Source organism: Microchirus variegatus (genome assembly GCF_963457635.1).
Source record: "Microchirus variegatus genome assembly, chromosome: 2".
In the NCBI taxonomy this organism is placed as follows: Eukaryota; Metazoa; Chordata; class Actinopteri; order Pleuronectiformes; family Soleidae; genus Microchirus; species Microchirus variegatus.
Genome location: NC_139803.1, coordinates 40,398,531 through 40,425,554, shown reverse-complemented (window position 1 = coordinate 40,425,554; position 27,024 = coordinate 40,398,531). Strand labels below are relative to the sequence as shown.

Genomic DNA, 27,024 nt, shown 5'->3' with positions numbered 1-27,024 from the left:
TTAATCGAGTATTTTTTCAGCTTGAGCTGAGTCTTAGTGTTATTTTTTGTAGTATTTAAGTTTTGTGCCTTAAATACAACCTTTTCAAAATTGCTGGTTGAGTAAAAAATGAATACACTTCATACGAACCCATTAAAGGGTTATGTATTAAATTAATTTTGAAAAGACGAACACTAGCCGTATTTTAGCTACAATTTTATGTCGGTTAACAAAAGTGTTTTTTCATTTTTAGTTTTCATTTTTTTCGTTAGTTTTCATGAACTATAACGACAGTTGAGCTCAGGCGACGCTGCTCTGCTGCTGCTGCTCTGCTGCTGCTCCATTTGACAAGTTTATGTCACTCGGATACATTTGAAAAAACACATTTTCGACTCCATCGTGGCAAAATAACCCGTTTGACGGAGGCAGCGGCGGATTAACGACTAATGTTTGCCGTCGATGTGTAAATCGACGATTTTCTCTGTGGGCTTTGGTGCAGACGAGCGGAGCGGCGTCTTTAACGGCGTCTTTAACGGCATCTTTAACGGCGTTCTGAAGCTCGTGTACACTTGAAATTATGCAGATTTTATGACAACAACAACGTTGGGGTTGAGAGAGCTGACTGTAGAACTGTAGAACTGTAGAACTCGTACAAACAACACTTTACTAAATATTTAGCTGCTTCTTGATGGAATTGACTGAAGACGATTATTCTAAATAGACAGATTTATCCTTTACTCTGTGGATGTCATGCAAACAAACAGCCTTTTCCTCACTATTAGATATTAGAAAAAACGCATTTTAATGATAGGGTCCGTGTATCGTTCGTTCATTCGTTTTTCAAAATAAAACCAGAAATAAAAGAAGGGAAAAAGGACTTGTTTTCTCAATATTCATTTACAAAATAATGAAAAATGGAAAAAACGGATTTAATCCAATTTTGATGAACGCAAGTATCGTTCAGGGGACAACAATCCACCACCAGTCCGCCGCCCTGGAGCCCCAGAGCGAGGACAACAACCACCACCTCCTGCCCCAAACTCTGGAGCCCCAGAGCGGGGACACTGACCACCATCTACCCGCCGCCCTGGAGCCCCAGAGCTGGGACACTGACCACCACCTCCCGCCTCACACCCTGGAGCTCCAGAGCGGGGACACTGACCACCATTTACCCGCAGCCCTGGAGCCCCAGAGGGGGCACAACTAACACCACCTCCTACCCGCCGCCCTGGAGCCCCAGAGCGGGGACACTGACCACCATCTACCTGCAGCCCTGGAGCCCCAGAGCGGGGACACTGACCACCATCTACCCACCACCCTGGAGCCCCAGAGCGGGGACACTGACCACCATCTACCCGCCACCCTGGAGCCCCAGAGCGGGGACACTGACCACCATCTACCTGCAGCCCTGGAGCCCCAGAGCGGGGACAACTTACACCACCTCCTGCCCCAAACCCTGGAGCCCCAGAGCAGGGACGCTGACCACCAATTACCCGCAGCCCTGGAGCCCCAGAGTGGGGACAAAGACCACCACCAACCTGCCTCCCTGGACCCCTTGAGAGGGGACACTGACCACCATCTACTCGCTGCCCTGGAGCCTCAGAGCGAATACTTGCATTCAAGTTTTTTCATTTTGATTTTGCAAACGAATATTGAGAAAACAAGTCGTTTATTTAGTTTTTTATTTCTGGTTTTATTTTGAAAAACGAAAGAACGGATCCGTACGAGCTGTGGTCAAATCCAGGTCAGGATTTAATTTTGTTACGAACGTGAAACAAAGGAGAAAGCAGCCGAGCGGCCTTCGTGCCGACCGAGCTCTAATGAGGGAATAGGCGTGTTAATCACCGCTCGGGTAATTACATCTGCGTATAATTGGAGCATGGCTGTGTATTTTTTTTCTTCCTCCCCTTCATTTAGAGCTGGTGAATTAACACAAGACGTCTGGAGATGTTAATCACGGCTAAAAAGCTAATCTCCAGTTAAAAGTTTGTGTGTTTTTCTTTCTTTAGTGAGTCAATTAAAAAGTAAAAAGGTCTAAGTGCTGATTTGCTTCCAGTGAAACTACGTCTCAACTCATCAATCATTTCTCTTTTACTCTTGTTTTTGTGAGAAAAACAACATTGTCTGTGACAGAATGTGTAAATACTACATTACCCATGAGCCTCAGCCTTCAGAATACTTACTGACTCACCGTCTCGGACAGAACTCCAAATAAAAGCACTTTTTAGAACACAAACAACATAAAATAAACATTTTTATATGCATTTCTTCTCCGTGGCGGAAGCTTTAAATACTACATTACCCATGAGCCTCGGTGGCAGAATTTCACAATACTTTTTTGTCACAGTGGAAAAAGAAAATAGTTTCAGAAAACAACTCAAACAATGCAAATGAAACAGGAAACAGACGAGGGAGAGAAAACAACATTTTTATGTGCTTTTTTTCTTCATGGTGGAAAGTATAAATACTACATTACCCATGAGCCTCAGCTGCAGTCATGAATTTTAGAACACTGACCACAGACTTGGACAGAATATGAAATTAAAGTCGTTTTTCCAACACAATGTGAAATAAACCTGAAAATCCAGGTTTACACTGGAAATACTTCTTTCTTTCTTTTCTTTCTTTCTTTCTTTCTTTCTTTCTTTCTTTCTTTCTTTCTTTCATTCTTCTTTCTTTTCTTTCTTTCTTTTCTTTCTGTCTTTCTTTCATTCTTCCTTCATTTCTTTTTTCCATTCTTCTTCTTTCTTTCATTCTTCCTTTCTTTATTTTCCCTTTCTTTCTTTCATTCTTTCTTTCTTTCTTTCTTTCTTTCTTTTTTTCATTCTCCTTTCTTTCTTTCATTCTTCCTTTCTTTATTTTCCCTTTCTTTCTTTCATTCTTCTTTCTTTCATCTTTCTTTCTTTCTTTCTTTCTTTTTTTCATTCTCCTTTCTTTCTTTCTTTCTTTCTTCCTTCATTTCTTTTTTCCATTCTTTCTTCTTCTTTCTTTCATTCTTCCTTTATTTATTTTCCCTTTCTTTCTTTCATTCTTCTTTCTTTCTTTCTTTCTTTCTTTCTTTCTTCCTTCTTCATTTCTTTTTTCCATTCTTTCTTCTTCTTTCTTTCATTCTTCCTTTATTTATTTTCTCTTTCTTTCTTTCTTTCTTCCTTCTTCATTTCTTTTTTCCATTCTTTCTTCTTCTTTCTTTCATTCTTTATTTATTTTCCCTTTCTTTCTTTCCTTCTTTCATTCTTCTTTCTTTCATTCTTTCTTTCTTTCTCTTTCTTTCATTCTTTTTTCTTTCTTTCATTCTCCTTTCTTTCTTCTTCTCCTTTCTTTCTTTCATTCTTCCTTTTTTCATTCATTCTTCCTTCATTTCTTTTTCCATTCTTCCTTCTTATTTCTATCATTCTTCCTTCCTTCTTTCTTCTTTCATTCTTCTTTCCTTGTCTTTCATTATCCCTTCTTTCTTTCTTTCTTTCTTTCTTCCTTCTTTTATCATTCTTTCTTCCTTCTTTCTTTATTTCATTCTTATTTCTTTCCTTCTTTCTTTCTTTGCCTTTGCATTTTGACATTATTAAATAAAACATAACGTTGTCTTTATGCAACATTTATTGTAGCTTTTGCTCAGATTTAACTGTATTATTTAATACAAACAAAGAAAAAATAATCCAAAATGAGCAGAAAGAGGATACATCTTATATAAACTGTCTATATATATATATATACATATACATATATATACAAAAACCTGTCACTGTGAAGGAATTAGATTCTAAAATATTAAAATAAAATAAGGCTGATACTTGACGCGTACGTCACATCAAAACAAGAACACACACATTTTACATCTTTAGCGACACTATTTTAATAATCCTTCTAAAAATACACGTTGATTCATCTTCCCTGAGTTTCTAAATTTAGGTTTATTAATTATTATTTTTATAAATGATATTTACTGACTGTTTTTCAAAGGCAGGACACAGTGACAGAGGGAGTCAGGTCTGATTTTTCTTTGTTTCTCCTGTTTCTGTTTGATTTGATTTCACAGCTTTTACAGGAAGTAGACGATCGTAAACATGTATGTTAATGTATTCATTAAGGTCGCTGTGTGAAACAATAGATTTAAGGACACATCAAACACAGCCTGGAGGCAGAAAGAAAACAGCCACCAGGTTGTAATGTCCTTTATTTATTTATTATTTATTTATTTATTTATTGTTGCTGCTGGATATGAGATTTATTTGCCAGGACGTCACCAGAAAACAACCCTTAAATACCACGCGGTGAACCTGAACCTCTGAAAGCTCTTTGACCTCAGATGAAGGTCAACGCGGACTGAGATAAACGCAGGTTCAGCCTCGGGTTCACAGATAAATGCCATCGCTCACGTCGTCGTCACAATAAAAACACACATCACACATGATGGAAAACTGTGAGCTATCACTGATGATGATGATCTCTGTGTGTGTGTTTGTTCTTCTTCTTCTTTTTATGATTGTGAGGCCATTAATCCCATTAAAACATGAGGCCGTCTGTTGAGAACAAGACGTTAGAGCGTCTAATTTCACTGGATCACCTCCAGGCAAACGTCCACCAGATTAAAGTCAGGCCCAACAGCAAATCACATTAACACACGCCTTGTTTCTGTGTGTGTGTGTGTGTGTGTCTGTGCGTGTGTGCGTGCAGGTGTGCAACAGCAACGGGAACTGCCACTGTAATCGAGGCTGGGCTCCGCCTTTCTGTGAGAAGACGGGACTCGGGGGCAGCGTTGACAGTGGACCTGTGCAGTACGACAGTGAGTCACACACACACACACACACACACACACACACACACACACACACACACACACACACACAAATGTGAATTTTTTCTCTGTTTCTTTGCTCCACATAACAAACAAATCATTAAAAACTGAACCATTTTGGTTTGTGGACAAAACAAAGACACGCGAGAACGTCGTCATTTCCAGGTTCGACAAACACCGATCGACGTTTTTTGAACATTTTATGGACCAAACCATTCATTGAGAAAATCGATTACGAAAATAATCCTTAGTTGCAGCTCTAACACACAACCGTTAACACTTTGAGACAGCGGTGTCAAACGTACAGGCCCGCGGCCCAGAACCGCTAGATACATTTGTGTAAACTGCTGTTGTAAAAATTCTGCGGCTCCTTTAAGAGCCGGGTGAGTGTCTGTGCAGGTAGAGAGAGAGATTTATGTTTTATAACAAGGTATTTTTTTTTTTACCATTTTTCCAGAATAACTTTCAATATCAGGCCGTTATTTACAATTTACTGCATGTTAAAATAGTGTATTAACAATATTATAGAATGAAAAAAAACACTGTAAGTTGAATATGAACAGCAGATATTGTGTGTTAAATTTGAAATGTGAACAGTTATAAAACATATTTAAAATAACATTTGTCTGAACGTACAAAAACTCTCTCCTCTCTGGCGACTTCCTGCAACAGCGCAAGTAAAATTACCGTAATAACCGCAGGTTTGATCTCATGTGCAACTTCTCAGCATTCAGAAACCGTCGGAATTTTTCCGATAGCAAAAAAACGCTGTGTAATTACGGTAATGCAAAGTGCGCTTTCGCAAATATTTGCGACAAGTTCGGCGTTTTTTGGGTAACGTGTGTCCGTGTCCGTCCTCAGGTCAGCTCGGGCTGGTGGTCGGTCTGCTCTTCGCCTTCCTGGTGCTGCTGCCCGCGGTGCTGCTGCTCTTCTACTGCCACAGGATCAAGACCTCCTACTACCACAAGTGGCTTTCCCAGAGAGACAAGAACAAGAGCAACAAGTAAGACCCTCTGACAGGTGTCAATCAATCAAACAAACTTTATTTTGTCTCAGTGCAGACAAACAAACTCTACATTGACTTCCATTCATGTGGACAGCCCTAAACACAGCCCTAAACACAGCCCTAAACACAGCTTTACCTTAACCCAATTTGGACGACTGTCACAAATCTGCCTCAAACCGTTAGCGCTAAGAAGGCAGCCGCGGTGTCGCCTGTGTCCCACTAATGCACCGTGACACGTATTTGGAAGCACTTTAGCAGACGGAGCGTCAACTAAATCTGGCAGAACGCGTACGTTTTTGGCTGCTAATGTCGGGAAATGTTTCCAAATTTAAAGGTAAGTTGTGCTAAGAAAGAAAAATACGTACCAGTTTAAGATTTTTGCAGATTTTAAGCCAATAATGACCGGAAAAGAATAATAATCGGAGCTGGGTAGGAGAGTGGAAAGAGCTCCAGGGAAGAGGGGGGTACACGGGGTGCATTTGTGTCCAGCAGAGGAGCGCCTTGCTCGGGCACGGGAGCTGACGGCTCCCTGGAGCTCCAGAGGAGAGGATTCCATATCTGCCGCTATGTCGCTAATTTTACAAAATGAACAATCTCTGCTTACTTTAGCATCTGCCAGACAGCAAAAATTATACTTTTTTTTATATAATTGGAAATATATTCAGACATTTAAGGGTTAACTATAACCAGTTAAAGCTTAAACCTACCCTTTACCTAACCTAAGGTCCTCAGAAAGGAGGTTCTGCCTCACTTTGGTCTCCAGGTTTTGGTCTCCATGACGACTCATAGTCCTAAACTCTAATCTTTACCAACGAAGAAGAAAAGTTAGAAGCTCATGATGAACTGTTCATGACATTTAAATACATAACTTTATTTGTTGTTTATATAAACGTCCCTTTTTATCAGATTCCAATTCAGAAGCAAAGTTAGATGAGTTTTATTCGTCCTTGACATCACTTTTAGATCCACATATTGGTATTTCACAAAGCAGTTGACTAAACAGATGAAGAGATGAACAAATATCAGAAATAATTGTCGGTTTATTTACCAAACAAAAGCCACAGTCTGAACTGGAACAGAAGAAGTGTTAATTGAGGATGGAAGGGAAGGAAACAAGGGGCCGAGGAGAGGGAAGAAAGGGTGACTTTTTAAATTAAGAGGTCGCGTTTGGAGCAAGGAAATCATAAATGAATGTTTTTCGGCTCCGTCAGAACGCCACGCGTCCTCACTAAAGCCCTTAAAGCCTCCTTTGTGATGATCTCAGCCTCAGCCACAGCTTTGTCATGACACGAGAACGCTCGCCGTCTGCATGACTTACAGAATAAATCCGGGATTAAACACCGCGACCTTCCCGAGTGAAGACGTAGAAACACTGCGGATGTCGAGGCCTCGGCTGGATTTCACGGTCACCGAGAAGCTGAATGTTAGTGAAGGAAAGTGGGAAACTGAGCGTCTACGATGATTAAAAAAAGACTCTTAACAGCAGCGAATGCAACACACACACACACACACAAAGAAAACTCTCTGCTTTATTGGTTTTGTTCCGAGGCCAATGGTTTGAGTTCATTCCCAGTTCAGCAGCAGCTCAGGGCTGATTGAAGGCCTTTTCCCGCGGCTCGTACTGTACGTCCAGTCTGTGCAGAGAAAGCCTTCTAATCAACTAAGAGGCTGAACTTTATACTGTACAACTTTATGATGGAGTCTCATTCAGCAGCAGTCGTCGTGCAGTAAATCCTCTTCTGTGTTTCCGCTCTGTGAAAGTTAGCTGTTGTTATGTGGACGAAAAACATCGGAGGGAACCGAAGAAGAGCCTTTCACATCTGAAGTGTGTCTGTGTTTAAAGCTGCAGTGCGTAACTTTGGAGCGATTGTTGTTGTTCTGCCTGTGTTTGGTCTTTGTGAACAGAAACTTTCTCATTACTGTAAACTCCTAGACCAGGGCTAGAGAAATAGCTGCTGTTCCTTCCTTTAGTTATTGTACAATAAATGCACCAGTTGGTGATTGTATTTGCTGCTAAAGTAACTGAGTAAATGTTTGTTTTTCCGTTAGCGCTTGAACCGGCAATTTTCTGGGTCAAATTTTGACGTCGAAATGCACTTTGTGCGTTCAGTTCGGCTAACGTGATCGTTTGAATTCCTAAAACGGTTGAATAAACTGCCTGATATAGAACGTTGAAGTGAGAAGAAAGCATTCTTTGACTTTTCTACAGACATAAAATCAAAATACATCTCATAAGAGAGAGAAAGCAACGTTTATGATCAGTAGAATTCACTTCTGGAACTTTTTTATTAGCGTTTTTCATGCGTTTTCAGTCTGTTTTCAGTCGTCAATCTTGCCTTTTCCCTCCGTCTAAATAGTTGGTTCTCAAAGTGCAGCCCGGGGGTCAATGGCGGCCCGCAGAAACATTTTTGGCGGCCCGCAATCAATTACAGTTGATAGTTTTAATCCAGGAGCTACTAAGCTTGTTAAATGTTACATGTGACATTAGTGGATACAGACCAGTGTAAACTGTAGAACTGCAATCTGGTCATTAAAATGATTACAAATGGGATTTCTTTCTGTTTTTCTTTTTCCTTTGGCGGCCCTCAGTCCAATGTTGGGTCCCTAAATTGGCCCTCAGGTATCAAAGCTTTGAGAACCCCTGGTCTAAATAAACAGGTTTCCCCTTTTCATAAAATTCACGCGCTACAGCTTTAAGCCTCTAATATAATTTATTAAATTGAACAAATCACAAAAAGCAAAATAAAGTGATTTAAGCGGCTTAACCAAACGGTATTAAACTGAATAAAACACACACACCTGCTTAAGTCTGCGATAACTTCATTTAAATCCATTCGACTGCTTTTTCTAACTGGAAAAATAACACGTCGCTAACTGTTTACGCTCTCACACCAAAGTCCATTGAGAAAATCATAATTTTTAGCCGAGGGAGACGTAGAGATGCTGCATTTGCTTAATCAGAGTCACTAAGGTTAAGTCAAAGAGTGTGTTTCCATCACTGAAATCACAAAATAACAAAAATTTTTAAATGTTTTTTTTTTCCTCTGTGGGCTTTGGTGCAGGAGGAGTTTTCCAAGGGCTGCACAAACGTCAGCGAAGTAAAAGAATGACTTTCAGGTCCATTACACAGGATTCTAACACGTTTGTGTGCTTCGTCCTGATCCTTATCGATCAAACCCGGACTCCTGCTTTTCTGTTTTCCCACCTGAGGCCAAAAAAAGGAAGGAAAAAAAGGAAAGAAGAAAAATAAATTTCAGATTTGCTTTATTCTCTGTCCTGGTTTCTCCTCAGGGCCGAGGCGTCGCTGGAGAAAGGCAAGAACGGCCACCTGAACCCTGCCTTTCACCTGAAGGTGGTCGGACCGGTCAACAAGGCCAGCAGCCACAAGGGGGTGAGTGGAGGAAAGGAAGGGAAGGAAGGAGGAGGAGGAGGGAGTCATTTGTTTTTCCCTCACTGTATTTTAGTGAGTAATGGAGCATCCATGAGTTTGACCTTGGTGCTAAACGACCTCATTTGGCAGCAGATCGTCGTGGACGGAGTCTCCTCCCACAGCTCTCGTCCGCTCTGGTTCACCGTGCGACATCGTTTCATGGCGTCGGCTCTTTTTTTTGCTCGTTTTCACAGCATTAATGTAATTGTCAGGGACGCATTTGTCACCGCGACCAAAGAGATACAGACGGAGGACGCAAAGGACGGGGACAAATCTGTGCGAGGTTATTATGATGAAAATGAGATTCATAACCGCTTTCATACGCGATATAAAACCTATGTTTGTGCACATTAAAGAGATGAAAGAGGGTAATGCATGAAACGGTTGAAGAGGAAATGCAACAACAAAGCAAAGGAAGGACACGAAATATTCATATTCATCTTCGATGATACATGGAAATCGTCAGTTGACGCTTTCTTTACGACAGTTGGCGTCTAATCATCAATAAAATAAAGATTGTGAACGCTGTAGAAGTGAGTATGAGACGCTTTAAAGTCGATCTAAAGTATAAAAACACAATATTAAAAAAAAATATTAAAAAAAGACGAATTAAATCAATGTTTTTTTAATTTACGTCGCATTTGTTCAAACTGTCTGATGCATTTTAAGGCTGTATTTTTGTATTAATTTGCATTAATTTAACTACTTTTGAGTCATTTTTAATGTTGACATTGATATTTTTCAATGATGCATCAAGTTAGCTGTGGCTGCTATAATGAGGACATTGTGAAGGAATCTAGTAAATTAGATGTTGATGTTAATCTGAGGGATTGTGCTGTGAGTTGGACACACTTCACTTTAAGTTCCATGTTTTTTTATTGATTTGTTCTTGTTGTTGTTGTTGTTCCAGCTTCCTCACACCAGCAAAGAGGTCCTGCCTCTCAGACCTGGTCTGGTGTCCAACGGCACGCAGCCGGTCAACGTGGTTCGACCCCTGAGACCCGCCCCGTCTCCGCAGGGCGGCGCCCGCCAACTCAAGGCGGTCCGTCCGCCGCTGCCGGCCGGCAAACCCCCGACAGCTCCGGCCAAATCACCGCAGACTCCACAGAGACTCAGTCCACCCAAGAAACCTCTGCCACTCAACCCCACACGATCTCCACTGGTAACAACAAACACTTTATTTAACCCATATGTACGTGTGTGTGTGTGTGTGTGTGTGTGTGTGTATATGTATGTATTTATATGTATATATACACTGATAGGTATGTATTTAATTTTATATATATACACGTGTGTATGTATATATGTATATACACATGTGTATATATGTATATATACGTGTGTATACATATATATATACGTATATATACTGTACGTGTGTATACGTGTGTATATGTATATATACGTATATATACTGTACGTGTGTATACGTGTGTATACGTGTGTATACGTGTGTATATATATACGTGTGTATAGGTGTATATATGTATACGTGTATATATACGTGTGTATATGTGTGTATACGTGTATATGTGTGTATACGTGTATATATACGTGCATATATACACGTGTGTATACGTGTATATACACGTGTGTATACGTGTATATACACGTGTGTATACGTGTATATACACGTGTGTATATGTGTGTATACGTGTATATACACGTGTGTATACGTGTATATACACGTGTGTATATGTGTGTATACGTGTATATATACGTGCATATATACATGTGTATACGTGCATATATACGTGTGTATACGTGCATATATACGTGTGTATACGTGCATATATACGTGTATATACGTGCATATACGTGTGTATATACGTGCCTATATACGTGTGTATACGTGTGTATATATATACGTGTATATACATAAGTGTGTATACGTGTATATACATATGTGTGTATACGTATATATACGTGTGTTTACGTGTGTATACCTGTATATATGTATACGTATTTATACGTGTATATATAAGTGTATGTATATGTGTATACGTATTTATACGTGTATATATAAGTGTATGTATATGTGTATATATACGTGTGTGTATATATGGGTGTATAAATATAAATATATATATATATATGTGTGTGTGTGTGTATATGTGTATATATATATATGTATATATATATGTGTGTGTGTATGCTTTAAGGGCAATATATATATATATATATTGTCTTTAAATGTGCTCCAGAAATACAGCTTGACTTATGAATGGATGAATTCAGGCAGGTGAGTCCACGTAGACGCTAATCTCCACTCCCTCTCTCCTGTTGTACATATAACCGTCACTAACATTCCTCTCAAACTGCTGCGATTATGAAAACCAACGCGTTCATCAACGTGAACACGGCGAGCCGAGCACATGTGAGGGTCACACAGAGTTCACGCTTCATTCACAGACTGCGCCGTAATTTGCCGCTTCCTGTTTACTCTGCGGCGGACGCCGAAAATGTCTCTTTGATTTTCGGCGAAATGTGTAAATGTTGAAACTCTTGCGTCTCACACACACACAGATTCTTAGACTCTGAAGTCAGATTAAAAAAATAAAAGAAGAGTTATAGTTTTAGTTTAATTGATTTCTCCCTCTGATAAAGCAAAGTGTTTTAAAGGTCACATAGAGTGGTCCTCTTGCACATAAATGTTAGTTATGGAGGTCTACTTACATATATTAACTTGTTTTTATGGTCAAAAACCTCCTAGTTGCTGTAAACTAGCCGATAGAAATCCTCTTTTCTGACAGTGTTTTTCTGCTGCGAGATTTCAGAGTGAACTTTCACCCCCAGAAGACAGAGTCTTATGATTGGCCAGTACTATCCAGCACATCCGCTCTCAGAAGCGCAGCGCCCCCCTCTGGAACGGCGGATGCACTGCTCCTCATTATCAAAACATTGTTTTAACAGTGTTTAAAAATAGCTTCTTCACGACTCCCCGCCGCAGTCCCTTTGATGACTTTAAACCGGAGTCAGACCCAGAGTCAGAAGACACTGTTGCTCGTGAAACACCTCCACAACGGACGTTATTCTTCTTCTGCGGTTCAATGTACGTAACCGGATGTGCCCGGACTACCGCCCGGAGCAGGACGATCGGTTGTTCAGGAGAACCGCTGCTTACGTAACTATTACAGGATTTTCAGTGATCTCGTTGAGCCCCGAGATTACAATAAAACACAACGTTCTCAGCAATGGCTGAACTGTTTGTTTCGAACCGTCAGGGCTTCTTAAACAAGGTAATGACGCAGATACACACCAAAAAAAACAGCGATAATAGGAACTTCCGGTCTAGTTCCGCTTTAAATGAGATTTCCTTCCTTGGCTTCAGTGCAGCGGTCATTGTTAATGTGCTGCTGTCCCACATGTGTGAGCAGAGACAGACGATGGTCTCATCAGCTCAGTGATACACAGACACACTGACAGCTCTCGTCCCTGCTGTGTCCACGTCCTGGGGATTTACTCTGCTCTTCCATGTTGGCAGTGAACCCATGCACAAAGATGTCCGCATTTTCTCTTTTTTTACCCCTCATCCCCTTGTTCTTTGTCCGTCCACTCTGTATTTTAGATTCCGTCTGACAGTCCACAGCAGAAACATCAGATGAGTAGGAAAACGGCATTTAATTTACATAAAATAAATAGATTTCTCGGGCGAAGCCGAGCCAAAAATAAGAAGCATAAGAAAAACGAGGTGAAGTAAAAGCAGCTGGTTTGATTCTCAGCCAGATGGATTAATGACTCTCTCGCCCTGTTTCCTTCTCTGTTCGCTGACTTTATTCAAATATAAACGGCAAAAATATATACTTTTAAAGAAAAACTGACATTTACAAATCTGTATCTGAACCATATGGAGGGGAAAAGGAAAAGAAGAGGAATATATTAGTTTTAAATGGAACTACTTCAGCTCCACAACAAAGAAAAACAAATTATATATGTATATGTATATATATACATATGTATGTATGTATGTATATGTATATATATATATATGTGTATGTATGTATATATATATATGTGTATGTATGTGTGTATGTATGTATATATATATATGTGTATGTATGTGTGTATGTATGTATATATATATATGTGTATGTATGTATGTATGTATGTATATATATACATACATGTGTGTATATATATATGTATATATATACATACATATGTGTGTATATATATATGTATGTATATGTGTGTATATATATATGTATGTATATGTGTGTATATATATGTATGTATATGTGTGTATATATGTATGTATGTATATGTATGTATATGTGTGTATATATATGTATGTATGTATATATATGTATGTATATATGTGTATATGTATGTATGTATATGTATGCATATGTATGCATATATATGTGTATATGTATGTATATGTATGCATATATATGTGTGTATATGTATGTATATGTATGCATATATATGTGTGTATATGTATGTATATGTATGCATATATATGTGTGTATATGTATGTATATGTATGCATATATATGTATATATATGTGTGTGTATGTATATGTATATATATATGTGTGTATATGTATGTATATATATGTATATATATATGTGTGTATGTATGTATATTTATATGTATATATGTGTGTATGTATATTCTGTATATATGTTCTGTGTATATGTATATATACGTACATACATGTGTATATATACGTACATACATGTGTATATATACATACATACATGTATATGTGTTTACACATATATACATATATATATATATATATACATGTTTATATGTATGTGTATGTATATATATATGCTGTACTGTGATATGTGATTGGACTCGTTAGCATTTTAAGCTAACGATTTTGATGCTAAATGTGTATATATATATATATATGTATATTTTTAAACGTGTATCGCAATATGTATCGTGTTGCGGCGTCAGCGTCATGATTGGTATCGTATAATGTGTGTTTCAGTTGGTTTCTGAGCTGAAGCCCCGGTCGTCGGCCTTCCCCCCTCAGAGGCCCCTCCCGCTCAGCCCGGCCCGGGGAGGAGCCTCCCCCACAGTGAGTCCGGCCCTGACGGCAGTCTCCAAACCGTCTCCGCCTCTGCTGGTCATGATGCCGCCGGCGGTCGGACCCAAACCTGTGGGCAAAGTCTCGGCCATCTCCCCTCTCAGAGCACTCAGGTGAGCACACACACACACACACACACACACACACACACACACACACACACATTCTTGTACTTGCTGCATACTGAGGACTGGGTTGCTGACAAAGTGAGGACCAGCATTTCCACTTCATAAATCAACACAATTACAAATATCTACTTCATGAATGACATCTACAAAGAACTACTGGTTGCAGTACCATTTTTTTTTCTTTTTCATTTTTGGTCCAAAATTTTACAAAAACGTCATACTATACTATGTCCAAAATTTTTGGTCCAAAATTTGAAAAAGAAATTTGACAAAAAAAATTTGAACAAAAATTTGACAAAAACGTCATACTATACTATGTCATCCAGAATTTGAAAAAAAAAATTGACCCAAATTTTTTGGTCCAAAATTTGACAAAAACGTCATACTATAATATGTCGTCCAAAATTTGAAAACAAATTAGAAAAAAAAAATTTGGTCCAAAATTTGAAGAAAAAAATTTGGTCCAAAATTTGAAAAAAAAATTTGGTCCAAAATTTGAAAAAAAATGTGGTCCAAAATTTAAAAAAAAAAATTGACCCAACATTTTTGGTCCAAAATTTGACAAAAACGTCATACTATAATATGTCGTCCAAAATTTGAAAACAAATTAGAAAAAAAAAATTTGGTCAAAAATTTGAAAAAAAAATTTGGTCAAAAATTTGAAAAAAAGTTTGGTCAAAAATTTGAAAAAAAGAATTTGTCAAAAATTTGAAAAAAAATTTGAAAAAAAAATTTGAAAAAAAAATTTGGTCAAAAATTTGAAAAAAAAATTTGGTCAAAAATTTGAAAAAAAAATTTGGTCAAAAATTTGAAAAAAAAATTTGGTCCACAATTTGAAAAAAAAATTTGGTCAAACATTTGGTCCAATATTTGGTCCACAATTTGAAAAAAACATTTGGTCCAAAATTTGAAAAAAAAATTTACCCAAAATTTTTGGTCCAAAATTTGACAAAAACGTCATACTATAATATGTCGTCCAAAATTTGAAAACAAATTAGAAAAAAAAAATTTGGTCAAAAATTTGAAAAAAAAAATTTGGTCAAAAATTTGGTCCACAATTTGAAAAAAAAATTTGGTCAACAATTTGAAAAAAAAATTTGGTCAAAAATTTGAAAAAAAAATTTGGTCCACAATTTGAAAAAAAACATTTGGTGCAAAATTTGAAAAAAAAATGTACCCAAAATTTTTGGTCCAAAATTTGACAAAAACGTCATACTATAATATGTCGTCCAAAATTTGAAAAACAAATTAGAAAAAAAAAATGTGGTCCAAAAATTTGAAAAAAAAAATTGGTCCAAAATTTGAAAAAAAAAATTGGTCCAAAATTTGAAAAATAAAATTGGTCCAAAATTTGAAAAAAAAATTGACCCAACATTTTTGGTCCAAAATTTGATAAAAACATCATACTATAATATGTCGTCCAAAATTTGAAAACAAATTTGAAAAAAAAATTTTGGTCCAAAATTTGACAAAAAAATCATATTATACTATGTCGTCCAAAATTAGATTTATTTTTTTTCTTGACAAATTGAGTATAGCATGTTATAGCAAACTTAGGAAGTGATTTCAATGAAAACAAAGTGAGGACCGGCCAAAATGTCCTCACTCCGCAAAAATGACCTCACTTTGTTGGTTAAAAACCCTCACTGGTCCTCAGTATGCCGCAAGTACAAGAACACACACACACACACACACACACACACTGGTTTACATCTGTTTGTATCTTGCAGTGCAGACTGTTAGAATCAGAAGAAACACCTTTTATTGTTCAACAGATGGTTGTTTTAATAATTTAACGGACGAGGCTGTGAACAGAAGACTTGTAAAGTCTCAGTCTGTAAAGAGAGGAAGTTCTGAGGGGAACGTGTTCGTACAGAGGAAGAACTGGTATCTTCATCTCAATAACTAAAATATACAGTATATATATGCGTTTAACCCGATTAATGTACACCAGCATATCTTTGTGATGTCTTTAAAAACACGTTGGCAGCTTTATTTTGCCATAAAACAACCTTTTTCAACTTAAAAAATAACTTTTATAAATCCCTCACCAAAGCCCAAAGAGTCAAACAGTGATTTTAGCCTCCAGGACTCAGAAGCCGTTATTTAAGTTTGTCTCGTTTGGTTCGTTTGTGTCGCTTAGATGAATCCGAACGACATATTTTCAAACATAAAAAGTCACAAAATGACACATTCAGACTTGTAAAGGACGCAGCAGACGGTCAATAACTGCTGGGAGCTAAAATCGCTGATTTTCTCTATGGGATTTGGTGCAGGAGACAAATCCAGTGATAAGAGAAACGCATTCTGTCATATATGTTACGATGTGAGTCGATGGTTAAGTGACAGAACGTCAAAAATGCGAACCATTCTTTGTGCAAAAGGTTAAACGAATGATTCTCCGTCGACGTCTGCACAGCCATAAACAAGCTATAGATATTCTACACACTCCCACACACACACACATTATGTATTTCTATAGCGGCTGACAGCATCACAGTGCGTCGTCCTCCCACTCGAGGTCAGCGCTAACATCACGTACTTGAGTGAACAACACATCGTGGACGTGTTCACCACAGCGTTGACTTTCCTCTGACCTCAGAGTGAAGCGTGGACACTTCACCACCGTCTCAAACTCGTCTCACGAGAATGAGCCTGTTTTGTTTTGGGTGTTTTTTTTTTTGGTTCAGTCTGAAATGTCCTTTTATGACCCACCTATAAAATTACTGAGAAATATACTGCTTTCCCCCCCCCCCGCTCTTCTCTGTCCCGAGCAGGTGCGAGCACATAAACGCTCAGAGTTTTACAAAGCGTGCAGTGCAATGACGCGGCTCTTCATCAGCAGTCGCTCCTCGTCTCGTCAGACGCGGCGACGCGTGTGTGCGCTAGGTGTGTAACTGCGGGTTAAACAAAGCTCGCAGTCATTGTTCACGCTTTCACGTGCTGCTGCACGGATCACAGTTTACAGAGATAATCCATGGGACATTTTTCTGCTGTTCGATTACTTCGCCGTAAATAATAACTAACGTACAAAATGTAAACGGTGATTTTCTTTGTCGTTTTTTGAAAAAACGAGATTTGATTTGATGTTGACAGAAGTGCAAATTCTGACGAAATTCCAAGTGGAACGTACCTTAAAACACCAGCAATGCCGACTATTATGATGGTAAATTTCAAGTCATTCCGAGATACTTTTTGTTTTTGAGAAGAAAGTCAGCTCACTGTCAAAGTGCATCAGGGCAAAAGGATAATTTCCCGAATTTCAAAAATTCATTATAATTATTTCTTAAGAGGTTTGAAAATATTTTCAATGGATCCTTGTTCAGGGCGATGCCGACTATTATGATGGTAAATTTCAAGTCATTCCGAGATACTTTTTGTTTTTTTGAAGAAAGTCAGCTCACTGTCAAAGTGCATCAGGGCAAATGGCTAATTTCTTGAATTTCAAAAATTCATTAAAATTATTCCTTAAGAAGTTTGCAAATAGTTTCAACTGATCCTTGTTCAGGGTGATGCTGACTATTATGATGGTAAATTTCAAGTCATTCCGAGATCCTTTTTTTTTTTTTCTTCTTTGAGAAGAAAGTCAGCTCACTGTCAAAGTGCATCAGAGCAAATGGATCATTTCTTGAATTTCAAAAATTCATTAAAATTATTTCTTACTCGGTTTGCAAATATTTTCAACTGATCCTTGTTCAGGGCGATGTCGACTATTATGATGGTAAATTTCAAGTCATTCTGAGATACTTTTTTTTTTTTTTTTTTGAAGAAAGTCAGCTCACTGTCAAAGTGCATCAGGGCAAAAGAACAATTTCCAGAATTTCAAAAATTCATTAAAATTATTTCTTACTCGATTTGCAAATATTTTCAACAGATCCATGTTCAGGGCGATGCCGACTATTATGATGGTAAATTTCAAGTCATTCAGAGATACTTTTTGTTTTTTTGAAGAAATTCAGCTCACTGTCAAAGTGCATCAGGACAAATGGATAATTTCTTGAATTTCAAAAATGTATTTAAATTATTCCTTAAGAGGTTTCCAAATATTTTCAACAGATCCTTGTTCAGGGCGATGCCGACTATTACGATGGTAAATTTCAAGTCATTCCGAAATACTTTTTGTTTTTTTGAAGAAAGTCAGCTCACTGTCAAAGTGCATCAGGGCAAATGGATCATTTCTTGAGTTTTCAAAAATTCATAAAAATTATTCCTTAAGAGGTTTGCAAATATTTTCAACAGATCCTTGTTCAGGGCATTGTCGACTATTATGATGGTAAATTTCAAGTCATTCTGAGATACTTTTTTTTTTTTGAGAAGAAAGTCAACTCCCCGTCAAAGTGCATCAGGGCAAATGGATCATTTCCAGAATTTCAAAAATTCATTAAAATTATTCCTTACACAGACACAACTTGGTTTATAGATAAACATAGAATATGTGTATTCTCATTCTTAGAAAGTCAGAATATGCTACTGTTTCAGTTTTACCTCAAGCTTGAGTATTTTCTCTCTCTCTCTGTCTTGCAGACCAGTCCCAGGTGCAAAACCAAACACAGCCTCGCCTCTGGCACGTAAATGACCTTCTCCTCCTCCTCCTCCTCCTCCTCCGCCCTCTGAGGACGCAGCAGCTGACAGATCTATTTGCACTAAAGAGACATTGGCTGGTGAAACCGCAGAGCTGTCCGCACTCGCCCGCGAGGACGACGAACACAAAGTTAGACGTGAAAAACCAGGAGTCGTTCCAGTTTAGACTCACACAGCCACATTTTCCCTCCCTCCTCCTCTTCGCTAGCGCGTTAGCATCAACCACGACGACACGGTTTTGCACGGAGGCCTTTGCAGACTGAGACGAGCGTCAGTCGTCACATTTGCCAAATTCTTTTTAAAAAGATTGTTTGTGTTGTTTTTTATTTTAATTATTTGTCTGTGTGAGTGTGTGTGTGTGTGTGTGTGTGTGTGTATATATATAAATATATAAAAAAAATAATTTTGTAACAGTTTTGTTTACAGTTTGTCGTACGTCTCGTTTTATGATTTGTGTTCCGTGCCAAAGAGTTTTTCTCCGCAGAATCTGGGGTGTGTCTCCTCACGTTTACGTTTACCACAAGTTTTAGGTTCTGAATAATTTATTGTTTTTGTTACAAGGAATGTTTTAAAGAAACACAACAAAAACCTGGAAAAGACCTGAGAGGAGGAAGAGGAAGGGAGGAGGGAGGAGAACCAATGACATCGCAGCTTCTTTTCAACACTGTTTACATGGAGGGGGCTCAGTGGACGCTTGCAGCGTCTTGCAGGACGCACCCCAGTCGCTCATGTTGATTTGAATGTCTTTTGCTGTGTGTTATGACTTTTAAATTGTTACATAAACATTTTTTTACTAAAGCACTTTTTTTCCTCCTTTGTTGTTATTTATATTTAAAGGTGAAGTAAGTAGTTTATAGTGCCATCTAGAGGAGAGGCTGAAATTTACAACAAAGACCTGCTGCTCTGCTCACCCCCTCCCTTCCCTGAGCGCTACGGTGTCCTCAGCTGGTCAAATGTCGTCCTCGTCGTCTTTCTCCGTGTCAGCAGATGAGGTTCGTGAGGCGAGGGAGAGGGCGGAGCTACCGCGACTGTAGCAGACGAAGCGGAGAGAGAGGAGGCGGGACTTCCGCTACAAGTAAAGAGACGCTTGATTTGTTCTCTCGCGTTTGTCCTTACAGGCTCCGGTAGAAACATGGCGTCTCGCTGCTAACAGTGGCTATGCAACCGCGGCCCGCGACCATGTTATTTTACATGACTTTTTGAAACACTACGAAAATGAAACAAAAAATATTATACAGCGACTAGACAATGCAGGAGCACATAATATATATACCAAACCTGCAGCTTAGTGTTTAAAAGACGAATTACAGAATTAACGGACGCCGTTCTCCACGTTTGTCCAATCGTGACGTTTAAATTTTAACAACTTTTTCATTTTTAGCTCGTGTTGAATCCCTCAGGTTTAGCGACGCAAAGACAAGGTTAATGTTTTCAGTCTATATTTGAAAATTTACACTTTAAAAAAGACTATGTTTCTTCTAAAGGTGCATTATGTAATAAATCTAAAGCAACTGGCCATAAAACCCTCCTAATATGTCACATAGACTCAGGAATAATGTTCATATAACAAACTGAACTCACCAACAACAACAGTACAGACAAAATATTTGCATTAAAAAAAATATTTTGCAGACTGCAAATCATGTTTATGTTTTGAAATCATGTTTTGGCATGTGGCGCCACCTACCGCCGTCTAACAATCATTGCAGTCAGTATAGTCTCAGCTGCCGAGCAACCACGGGTTGCAAGTTACGTCAAAAAACGAAACTTAAAAGACCTCGGTAATTTGAATTTGAATGTAGTAACCGTTTTTGGCCACATTCTTACATATGGCACCTTTAAAATAAGAAATATATATGAAGAATAAAGCACAAAGAAAGCAAAAAATTACACTTACATTAGTTGCTTCATTTAGTCCACATTTAAAGTTATTTAAAGGATTATAAAATCCTTTATAAAGAGTATTTCAGTTTTATTTTAGTATATTATAATACATTTTGTAAAATAACCGTTTAAACCTTTGAACATTTATATGTTGCATATACAGTCTATAGAACCACATCACTTAACACAAACTGACAGTGTTTGTTTACTCAGAGTCGACGCAGATGAAGTCAGACATCGCTAATCAATGACAGATTCAAGGCTACGAAAGCAAACAAAAAAATCCCATTTTACTCCAAAACAAAGACGGTCTCTGCGTTTCGCGGCTGCAGAGCAGAGCGCTGTGGCGAGCGGCCTGCGCTCTCTCGCCTGCTCTTTAATGGATTCCACTCGGTTGGAAATGAGATATCTGCGAGAGGATGCTCTCTCTCTTCTCTTCTCTCCCGTGAGACTAATGTAAACGGAAAGGTTTTGCGGTTTCAGACGGCGAGGAGACGAGGATCGGCCTCGCGGGGCCAGACGAATATCGATGTGGACGTTTTCGTAGTCCATTACCGCTGCGGCCGCTCAAAAACAAACCTGTGCGGCGGACGCACGTGATCTACATGAGAAGAGTTCTTCTACCGACCAACGTCAGTTGGTGAAATCGCAACATTGACGGTCAGTTTCTAACGTAGAAGACGGAACACAGAGGTTTTCTACGAGGAAACTGTGACGCTCTGTAACGATTGACCCGTGTTCCAGTCGGAAGTCGGAATTTCCAACTTGAGGGATCGGTCCTTAAACTGGAACATCCCCTCAACTCGACATACGGAGCGACCTGGGATTCCAAAATGGCCGCCGCACATGCTAGAAGTAAAAAACATTCTCCTACTTTTACTGTTTATTGTCTTATTTGTTTTTACGGCTAATTTTTTATTTCCTGTAAATGTTGCTTCTCTGTTTTAGGAGACATCGACTGGTTTTGCTAACAATAGTTAGCTTAGCCTTATTTATGTTTTGCGTCCATGTTTTTTTTTTTAAGACTTCTCAACTGGAATGCGATCAACTCGGAGGTGACGTCACTCCGATGTAAATGGATCACGAGTCAAGGTCTCAATGTGACTTCAAGTAAAAAAATTAAGCTTTATCTCTTGAACTTTGACCCCCAGTGGATTTTTAAAGGCTAATAGTTTAACAATAATTTGAAAAAATAGGCAATTTCTTTGTGTCTAAACTCAAATTCTCATCCAAAAATATGAAAGATTCCTCAGATTTGCTGATCAATAACAAGACAGGAAGTTCGCTAATATTAGGCCACTGAGTTTGGGAGGAAGTTAAATTGAATGTGAAATTTTTAGTGCTGGGCGCGTTTCCATGACGACTGACCGGAAAAATATGTGTGTGACGTCATGTTTACGTGACTCCTGATTGTTAAAATGAGTCTCTGAAGTGACGCAGTTTTTCGTTCCGCAGCACCAGAGTCCAGGCACCGTTTTACCAGTTAGCTCTGTCAGCTACGTTAGCTCCTTTAGCGCCGTTAGCACGCCTACAGTCAGCACTGTAGCAGTCTGTTTATTAAACCAAAAGAGCAGCGCTACAAATAACCAGCGTACCTGTGTACTGCGTACGTGTGCCTCTGTTTTTAAATTTTAGTGTTACTTTAGAGACGCTAAACTTTAAAAACACGGCTTTTTCCCGGTCAGTCGTCATGGAAACGCGTCGTGTGTTGACCCCAAATTGACTTCAGGGCTTTTTGTTGTTGTTTACAAATGTTATTTTATTCTCTTTGTGCTGCCAAAAAGTTCCAGGTGCACAGAAGGTTATTATGGTCTGTTAAAGACACCGATTGAAAGGCTGAAGGTGATGGAAACGTTTTGAATCGTCTGTGGAGCATGAAGATCCACAAGAACGCGGCCTGGAAATGTCAAATATAAGCAGAGGGAGCAAATGTCAAGCTCTCACTTCACCGTCTTCATCTAAATGTTATTGAATTCTAAAGTTTCAACCTTGACTTTTAATACTGTAATCGTATATAATAAGTTTCTGTATTTTGTATAGCGCGTTTAAGAACGATGACAAAAGTCGGTTATTTGACTGTTGACTGAAAAAGGGACCAAAGTTTTATTTCTATGATGGAGTTTTTCCGTTGTTGTTGCCTCTCTAAGGCAAAGCTGGGGTTAATGATGTGATCCCTCATTGACTCGGCTGAATAATGGCTTTTATACGTCGGCCACAGATGGAGATGAGTTCAGTGAAACACACTGAAGTGAAAAGGATGTGTGCGTTATTGTAAAACACACACACACACACACACACACCACCGCTGCTGTTTGCAGACAAAACTAAATGCAAACTTTATTGGCTACAGATTTTATCGCCGAGCTCACAATGACACCAGGGGAATGAAAGCAATCTCCCCAAGGCTGACACATGAGAGCCCGGCTGCCTGATTCGCCTCTTTACTGCCCTTTAGCCAATGTGTTGATACAAACACACAGAACATGCTGCAACTTTGAGCCAACAGACCTTCAAAAGTTCCAAGAGTAGAAAGACTGGAAATATCTCGGTATCTGTCGGCAGTTTTGAGCGCCGTCTTTCCATCGTGGCACAGTTTGGTTTGTTCAGTACGGTTTAGAGCGGTAAAGGCCTCTTTTCAATTTTCAAAAGAATTGTCAAATTTTGGACGACATACTATAGTATGACGTTTTTGTCAAATTTTGGAGCAACATTTTTTTTTCAAAAATATGGTCAGATTTTGGAATAGCGTAGTATGACATTGATGTTAATGACTTAGTATAGTATGACGTTTTGGTCAAATTTTGGAAATTTGACCAAAATTTCCATATTTTTTTCAAAATTATGGTCAGATTTTGGACAAAATAGTGTATAGTATGACATTGAGGACGACGACATAGTATAGTGTGATGTTTTGGTCACATTTTGGGCCAAAAAAAAATTACAGAAATGTTTTCTGATTTTGGACGACATAGTATAGTATGATGTTTTTGTCAAATTTTGGACCAAATGTATTTTTTTTCAAAAATATGGTCAGATTTTGGACAAAATAGTGTAGTATGACATTGAGGACGACGACAGTATAGTATGACGTTTTGGTCACATTTTGGGCTAAAAAACAAACGTTCAAAAAAAAAATCAGATTTTGGACGACAAAGTATAGTATGTCGTTTTTGTCAAATTTTGGACCAAAAGTTTTTTTTTCAAAAAAATTGTCCGATTTTGGACAAAATAGTGTAGTATGACATTGAGGTTGATGACATAGTATAGTATTACGCTTTGGTCACATTTTGGGCTAAAAAATAAAATTGTAAAAAAAAATTCGATTTTGGACGACATAGTATAGTATGACGTTTTTGTCCAATTTTTGGACCAAATTTCTTTTTTTTCAAAAATATGGTCAGATTTTGGACAAAATAGTGTAGTATGACATTGAGGACGACGACATAGTATAGTATGAGGTTTTTGTCCAATTTTTGGACCAAATTTCTTTTTTTTCAAAAATATGGTCAGATTTTGGACAAAATAGTGTAGTATGACATTGAGGACGACGACATAGTATAGTATGACGTTTTGGTCACATTTTGGGCTAAAAAAAAAATGTTCAAAAAATGATTGCCCAATTTAGGACGACATAGTATAGTATGTCGTTTTTGTCAAATTTTGGACCAAAAGTTTTTTTCAAAAAAATGGTCAGATTTTGGACAAAATAGTGTAGTATGACATTGAGGTTGACGACATAGTATAGTATGACGCTTTGGTCACATTTTGGGCTAAAAAGAGAACGTTCAAAAAAAAATTCTGATTTTGGACGACATAGTATAGTATGTCGTTTTTGTCAAATTTTGGACCAAAAGTTTTTTTCAAAAAAATGGTCAGATTTTGGACAAAATAGTGTAGTATGACATTGAGGTTGACGACATAGTATAGTATGACGCTTTGGTCACATTTTGGGCTAAAAAAAGAACGTTCCAAAAAAAATTCTGATTTTGGACGACATCGTATAGTATGTCGTTTTTGTCAAATTTTGGACCAAAAGTTTTTTTCAAAAAAATGGTCAGATTTTGGACAAAATAGTGTAGTATGACATTGAGGTTGACGACATAGTATAGTATGACGCTTTGGTCACATTTTGGGCTAAAAAAAGAACGTTCCAAAAAAAATTCAGATTTTGGACGACATAGTATAGTATGTCGTTTTTGTCAAATTTTGGACCAAATTTCTTTTTTTTCAAAAAAATGGTCAGATTTTGGACAAAATAGTGTAGTATGACATTGAGGTTGACGACATAGTATAGTATGACGCTTTGGTCACATTTTGGGCTAAAAAATAAAATTGTAAAAAAATTTCCGATTTTGGACGACATAGTATAGTATGACGTTTTTGTCCAATTTTTGGACCAAATTTCTTTTTTTTCAAAAATATGGTCAGATTTTGGACAAAATAGTGTAGTATGACATTGAGGACGACGACATAGTATAGTATGACGTTTTGGTCACATTTTGGGCTAAGAAAAAACGTTCAAAAAATGATTGCCCAATTTAGGACGACATAGTATAGTATGTCGTTTTTGTCAAATTTTGGACCAAAAGTTTTTTTCAATAAAATGGTCAGATTTTGGACAAAATAGTGTAGTATGACATTGAGGTTGACGACATAGTATAGTATGACGCTTTGGTCACATTTTGGGCTAAAAAAGAACGTTCAAAAAAATATTGCCCAATTTAGGACGACATAGTATAGTATGTCGTTTTTGTCAAATTTTGGACCAACAGTTTTTTTTTCAAAAAAATTGTCAGATTTTGGACAAAATAGTGTAGTATGACATTGAGGTTGACGACATAGTATAGTATGACGCTTTGGTCACATTTTGGGCTAAAAAAAGAACGTACCAAAGAAAATTCTGATTTTGGACGACAGTATAGTATGTCGTTTTTGTCAAATGTTGGACCAAAAGTTTTCTTCAAAGAAAATGGTCAGATTTTGGACAAAATAGTGTAGTATGAGATTGAGGTTGACGACATAGTATAGTATGACACTTTGGTCACATTTTGGGCTAAAAAATAAAATTCTAAATAAAATTCCGATTTTGGACGACATAGTATAGTATGATGTTTTTGTCAAATTTTGGACCAAATTTCTTTTTTTCCAAAAAAATGGTCAGATTTTTTGACGGAATAGTGTAGTATGCATTGAGGTCGACGACATGGTGTAGTACAACTTTGTGTTTAGCTCAGATGGTAGAGCACCCAACCTGCCACATGTGTTGAGGATGTAGTTGCTGCAGGTGACCCTGGTTCAAATCCCACACCTAGTGGTCTTTTCTGCATGTATTTCCCCAGCTCTCTGCCTCCTGTTTCTCTCTAGTATATACTATCCACTAAAAAGACAAAAACACCCTAAAAAAATATTGCCCAATTTAGGACGACATAGTATAGTATGATGTTTTTGTCAAATTTTGGACCAAATGTATTTTTTTTCAAAAAAATGGTCAGATTTTTGACAAAATAGTATAGTATGACATTGAGGTTGACGACATAGTATAGTATGACGCTTTGGTCACATTTTGGGCTAAAAAAAGAACGTTCAAAAAAAAATTCAGATTTTGGACGACATAGTATAGTATGTCGTTTTTGTAAAATTTTGGACCAAAAGTTTTTTTCAAAAAAATGGTCAGATTTTGGACAAAATAGTGTAGTATGACATTGAGGTTGACGACATAGTATAGTATGACGCTTTGGTCACATTTTGGGCTAAAAAAAGAACGTTCCAAAAAAAATTCTGATTTTGGACGACATCGTATAGTATGTCGTTTTTGTCAAATTTTGGACCAAAAGTTTTTTTCAAAAAAATGGTCAGATTTTGGACAAAATAGTGTAGTATGACATTGAGGTTGACGACATAGTATAGTATGACGCTTTGGTCACATTTTGGGCTAAAAAATAAAATTCTAAAAAAAATTCCGATTTTGGACGACATAGTATAGTATGACGTTTTTGTAAAAATTTTGGACCAAAAGTTTTTTCCAAAAAAATGGTCAGATTTTTTGACGGAATAGTGTAGTATGCATTGAGGTCGACGACATAGTATAGTATGTCGTTTTTGTCAAATTTTGGACCAAAAGTTTTTTTCAAAAAAATGGTCAGATTTTGGACAAAATAGTGTAGTATGACATTGAGGTT

The 27,024-nt window shown here is 37.8% G+C and overlaps 1 protein-coding gene across 1 annotated transcript in view; it reads left to right on the top strand.

Annotated features, from left to right (window-relative positions):
- The window catches only part of adam19a (ADAM metallopeptidase domain 19a), a 204,457-nt gene extending 184,824 nt beyond the window's left edge, over positions 1-19,633 (top strand). Inside the window, exons 18-23 of the mRNA XM_083910418.1 lie at positions 4,651-4,759; positions 5,633-5,774; positions 9,069-9,168; positions 10,118-10,369; positions 14,154-14,365; positions 18,905-19,633. Coding sequence (XP_083766544.1) covers positions 4,651-4,759; positions 5,633-5,774; positions 9,069-9,168; positions 10,118-10,369; positions 14,154-14,365; positions 18,905-18,956 — 867 coding nt within the window. The 3' untranslated portion in view covers positions 18,957-19,633. The remainder of the gene's footprint in view (positions 1-4,650; positions 4,760-5,632; positions 5,775-9,068; positions 9,169-10,117; positions 10,370-14,153; positions 14,366-18,904) is intronic.
- Positions 19,634-27,024: the final 7,391 nt, after the last annotated feature.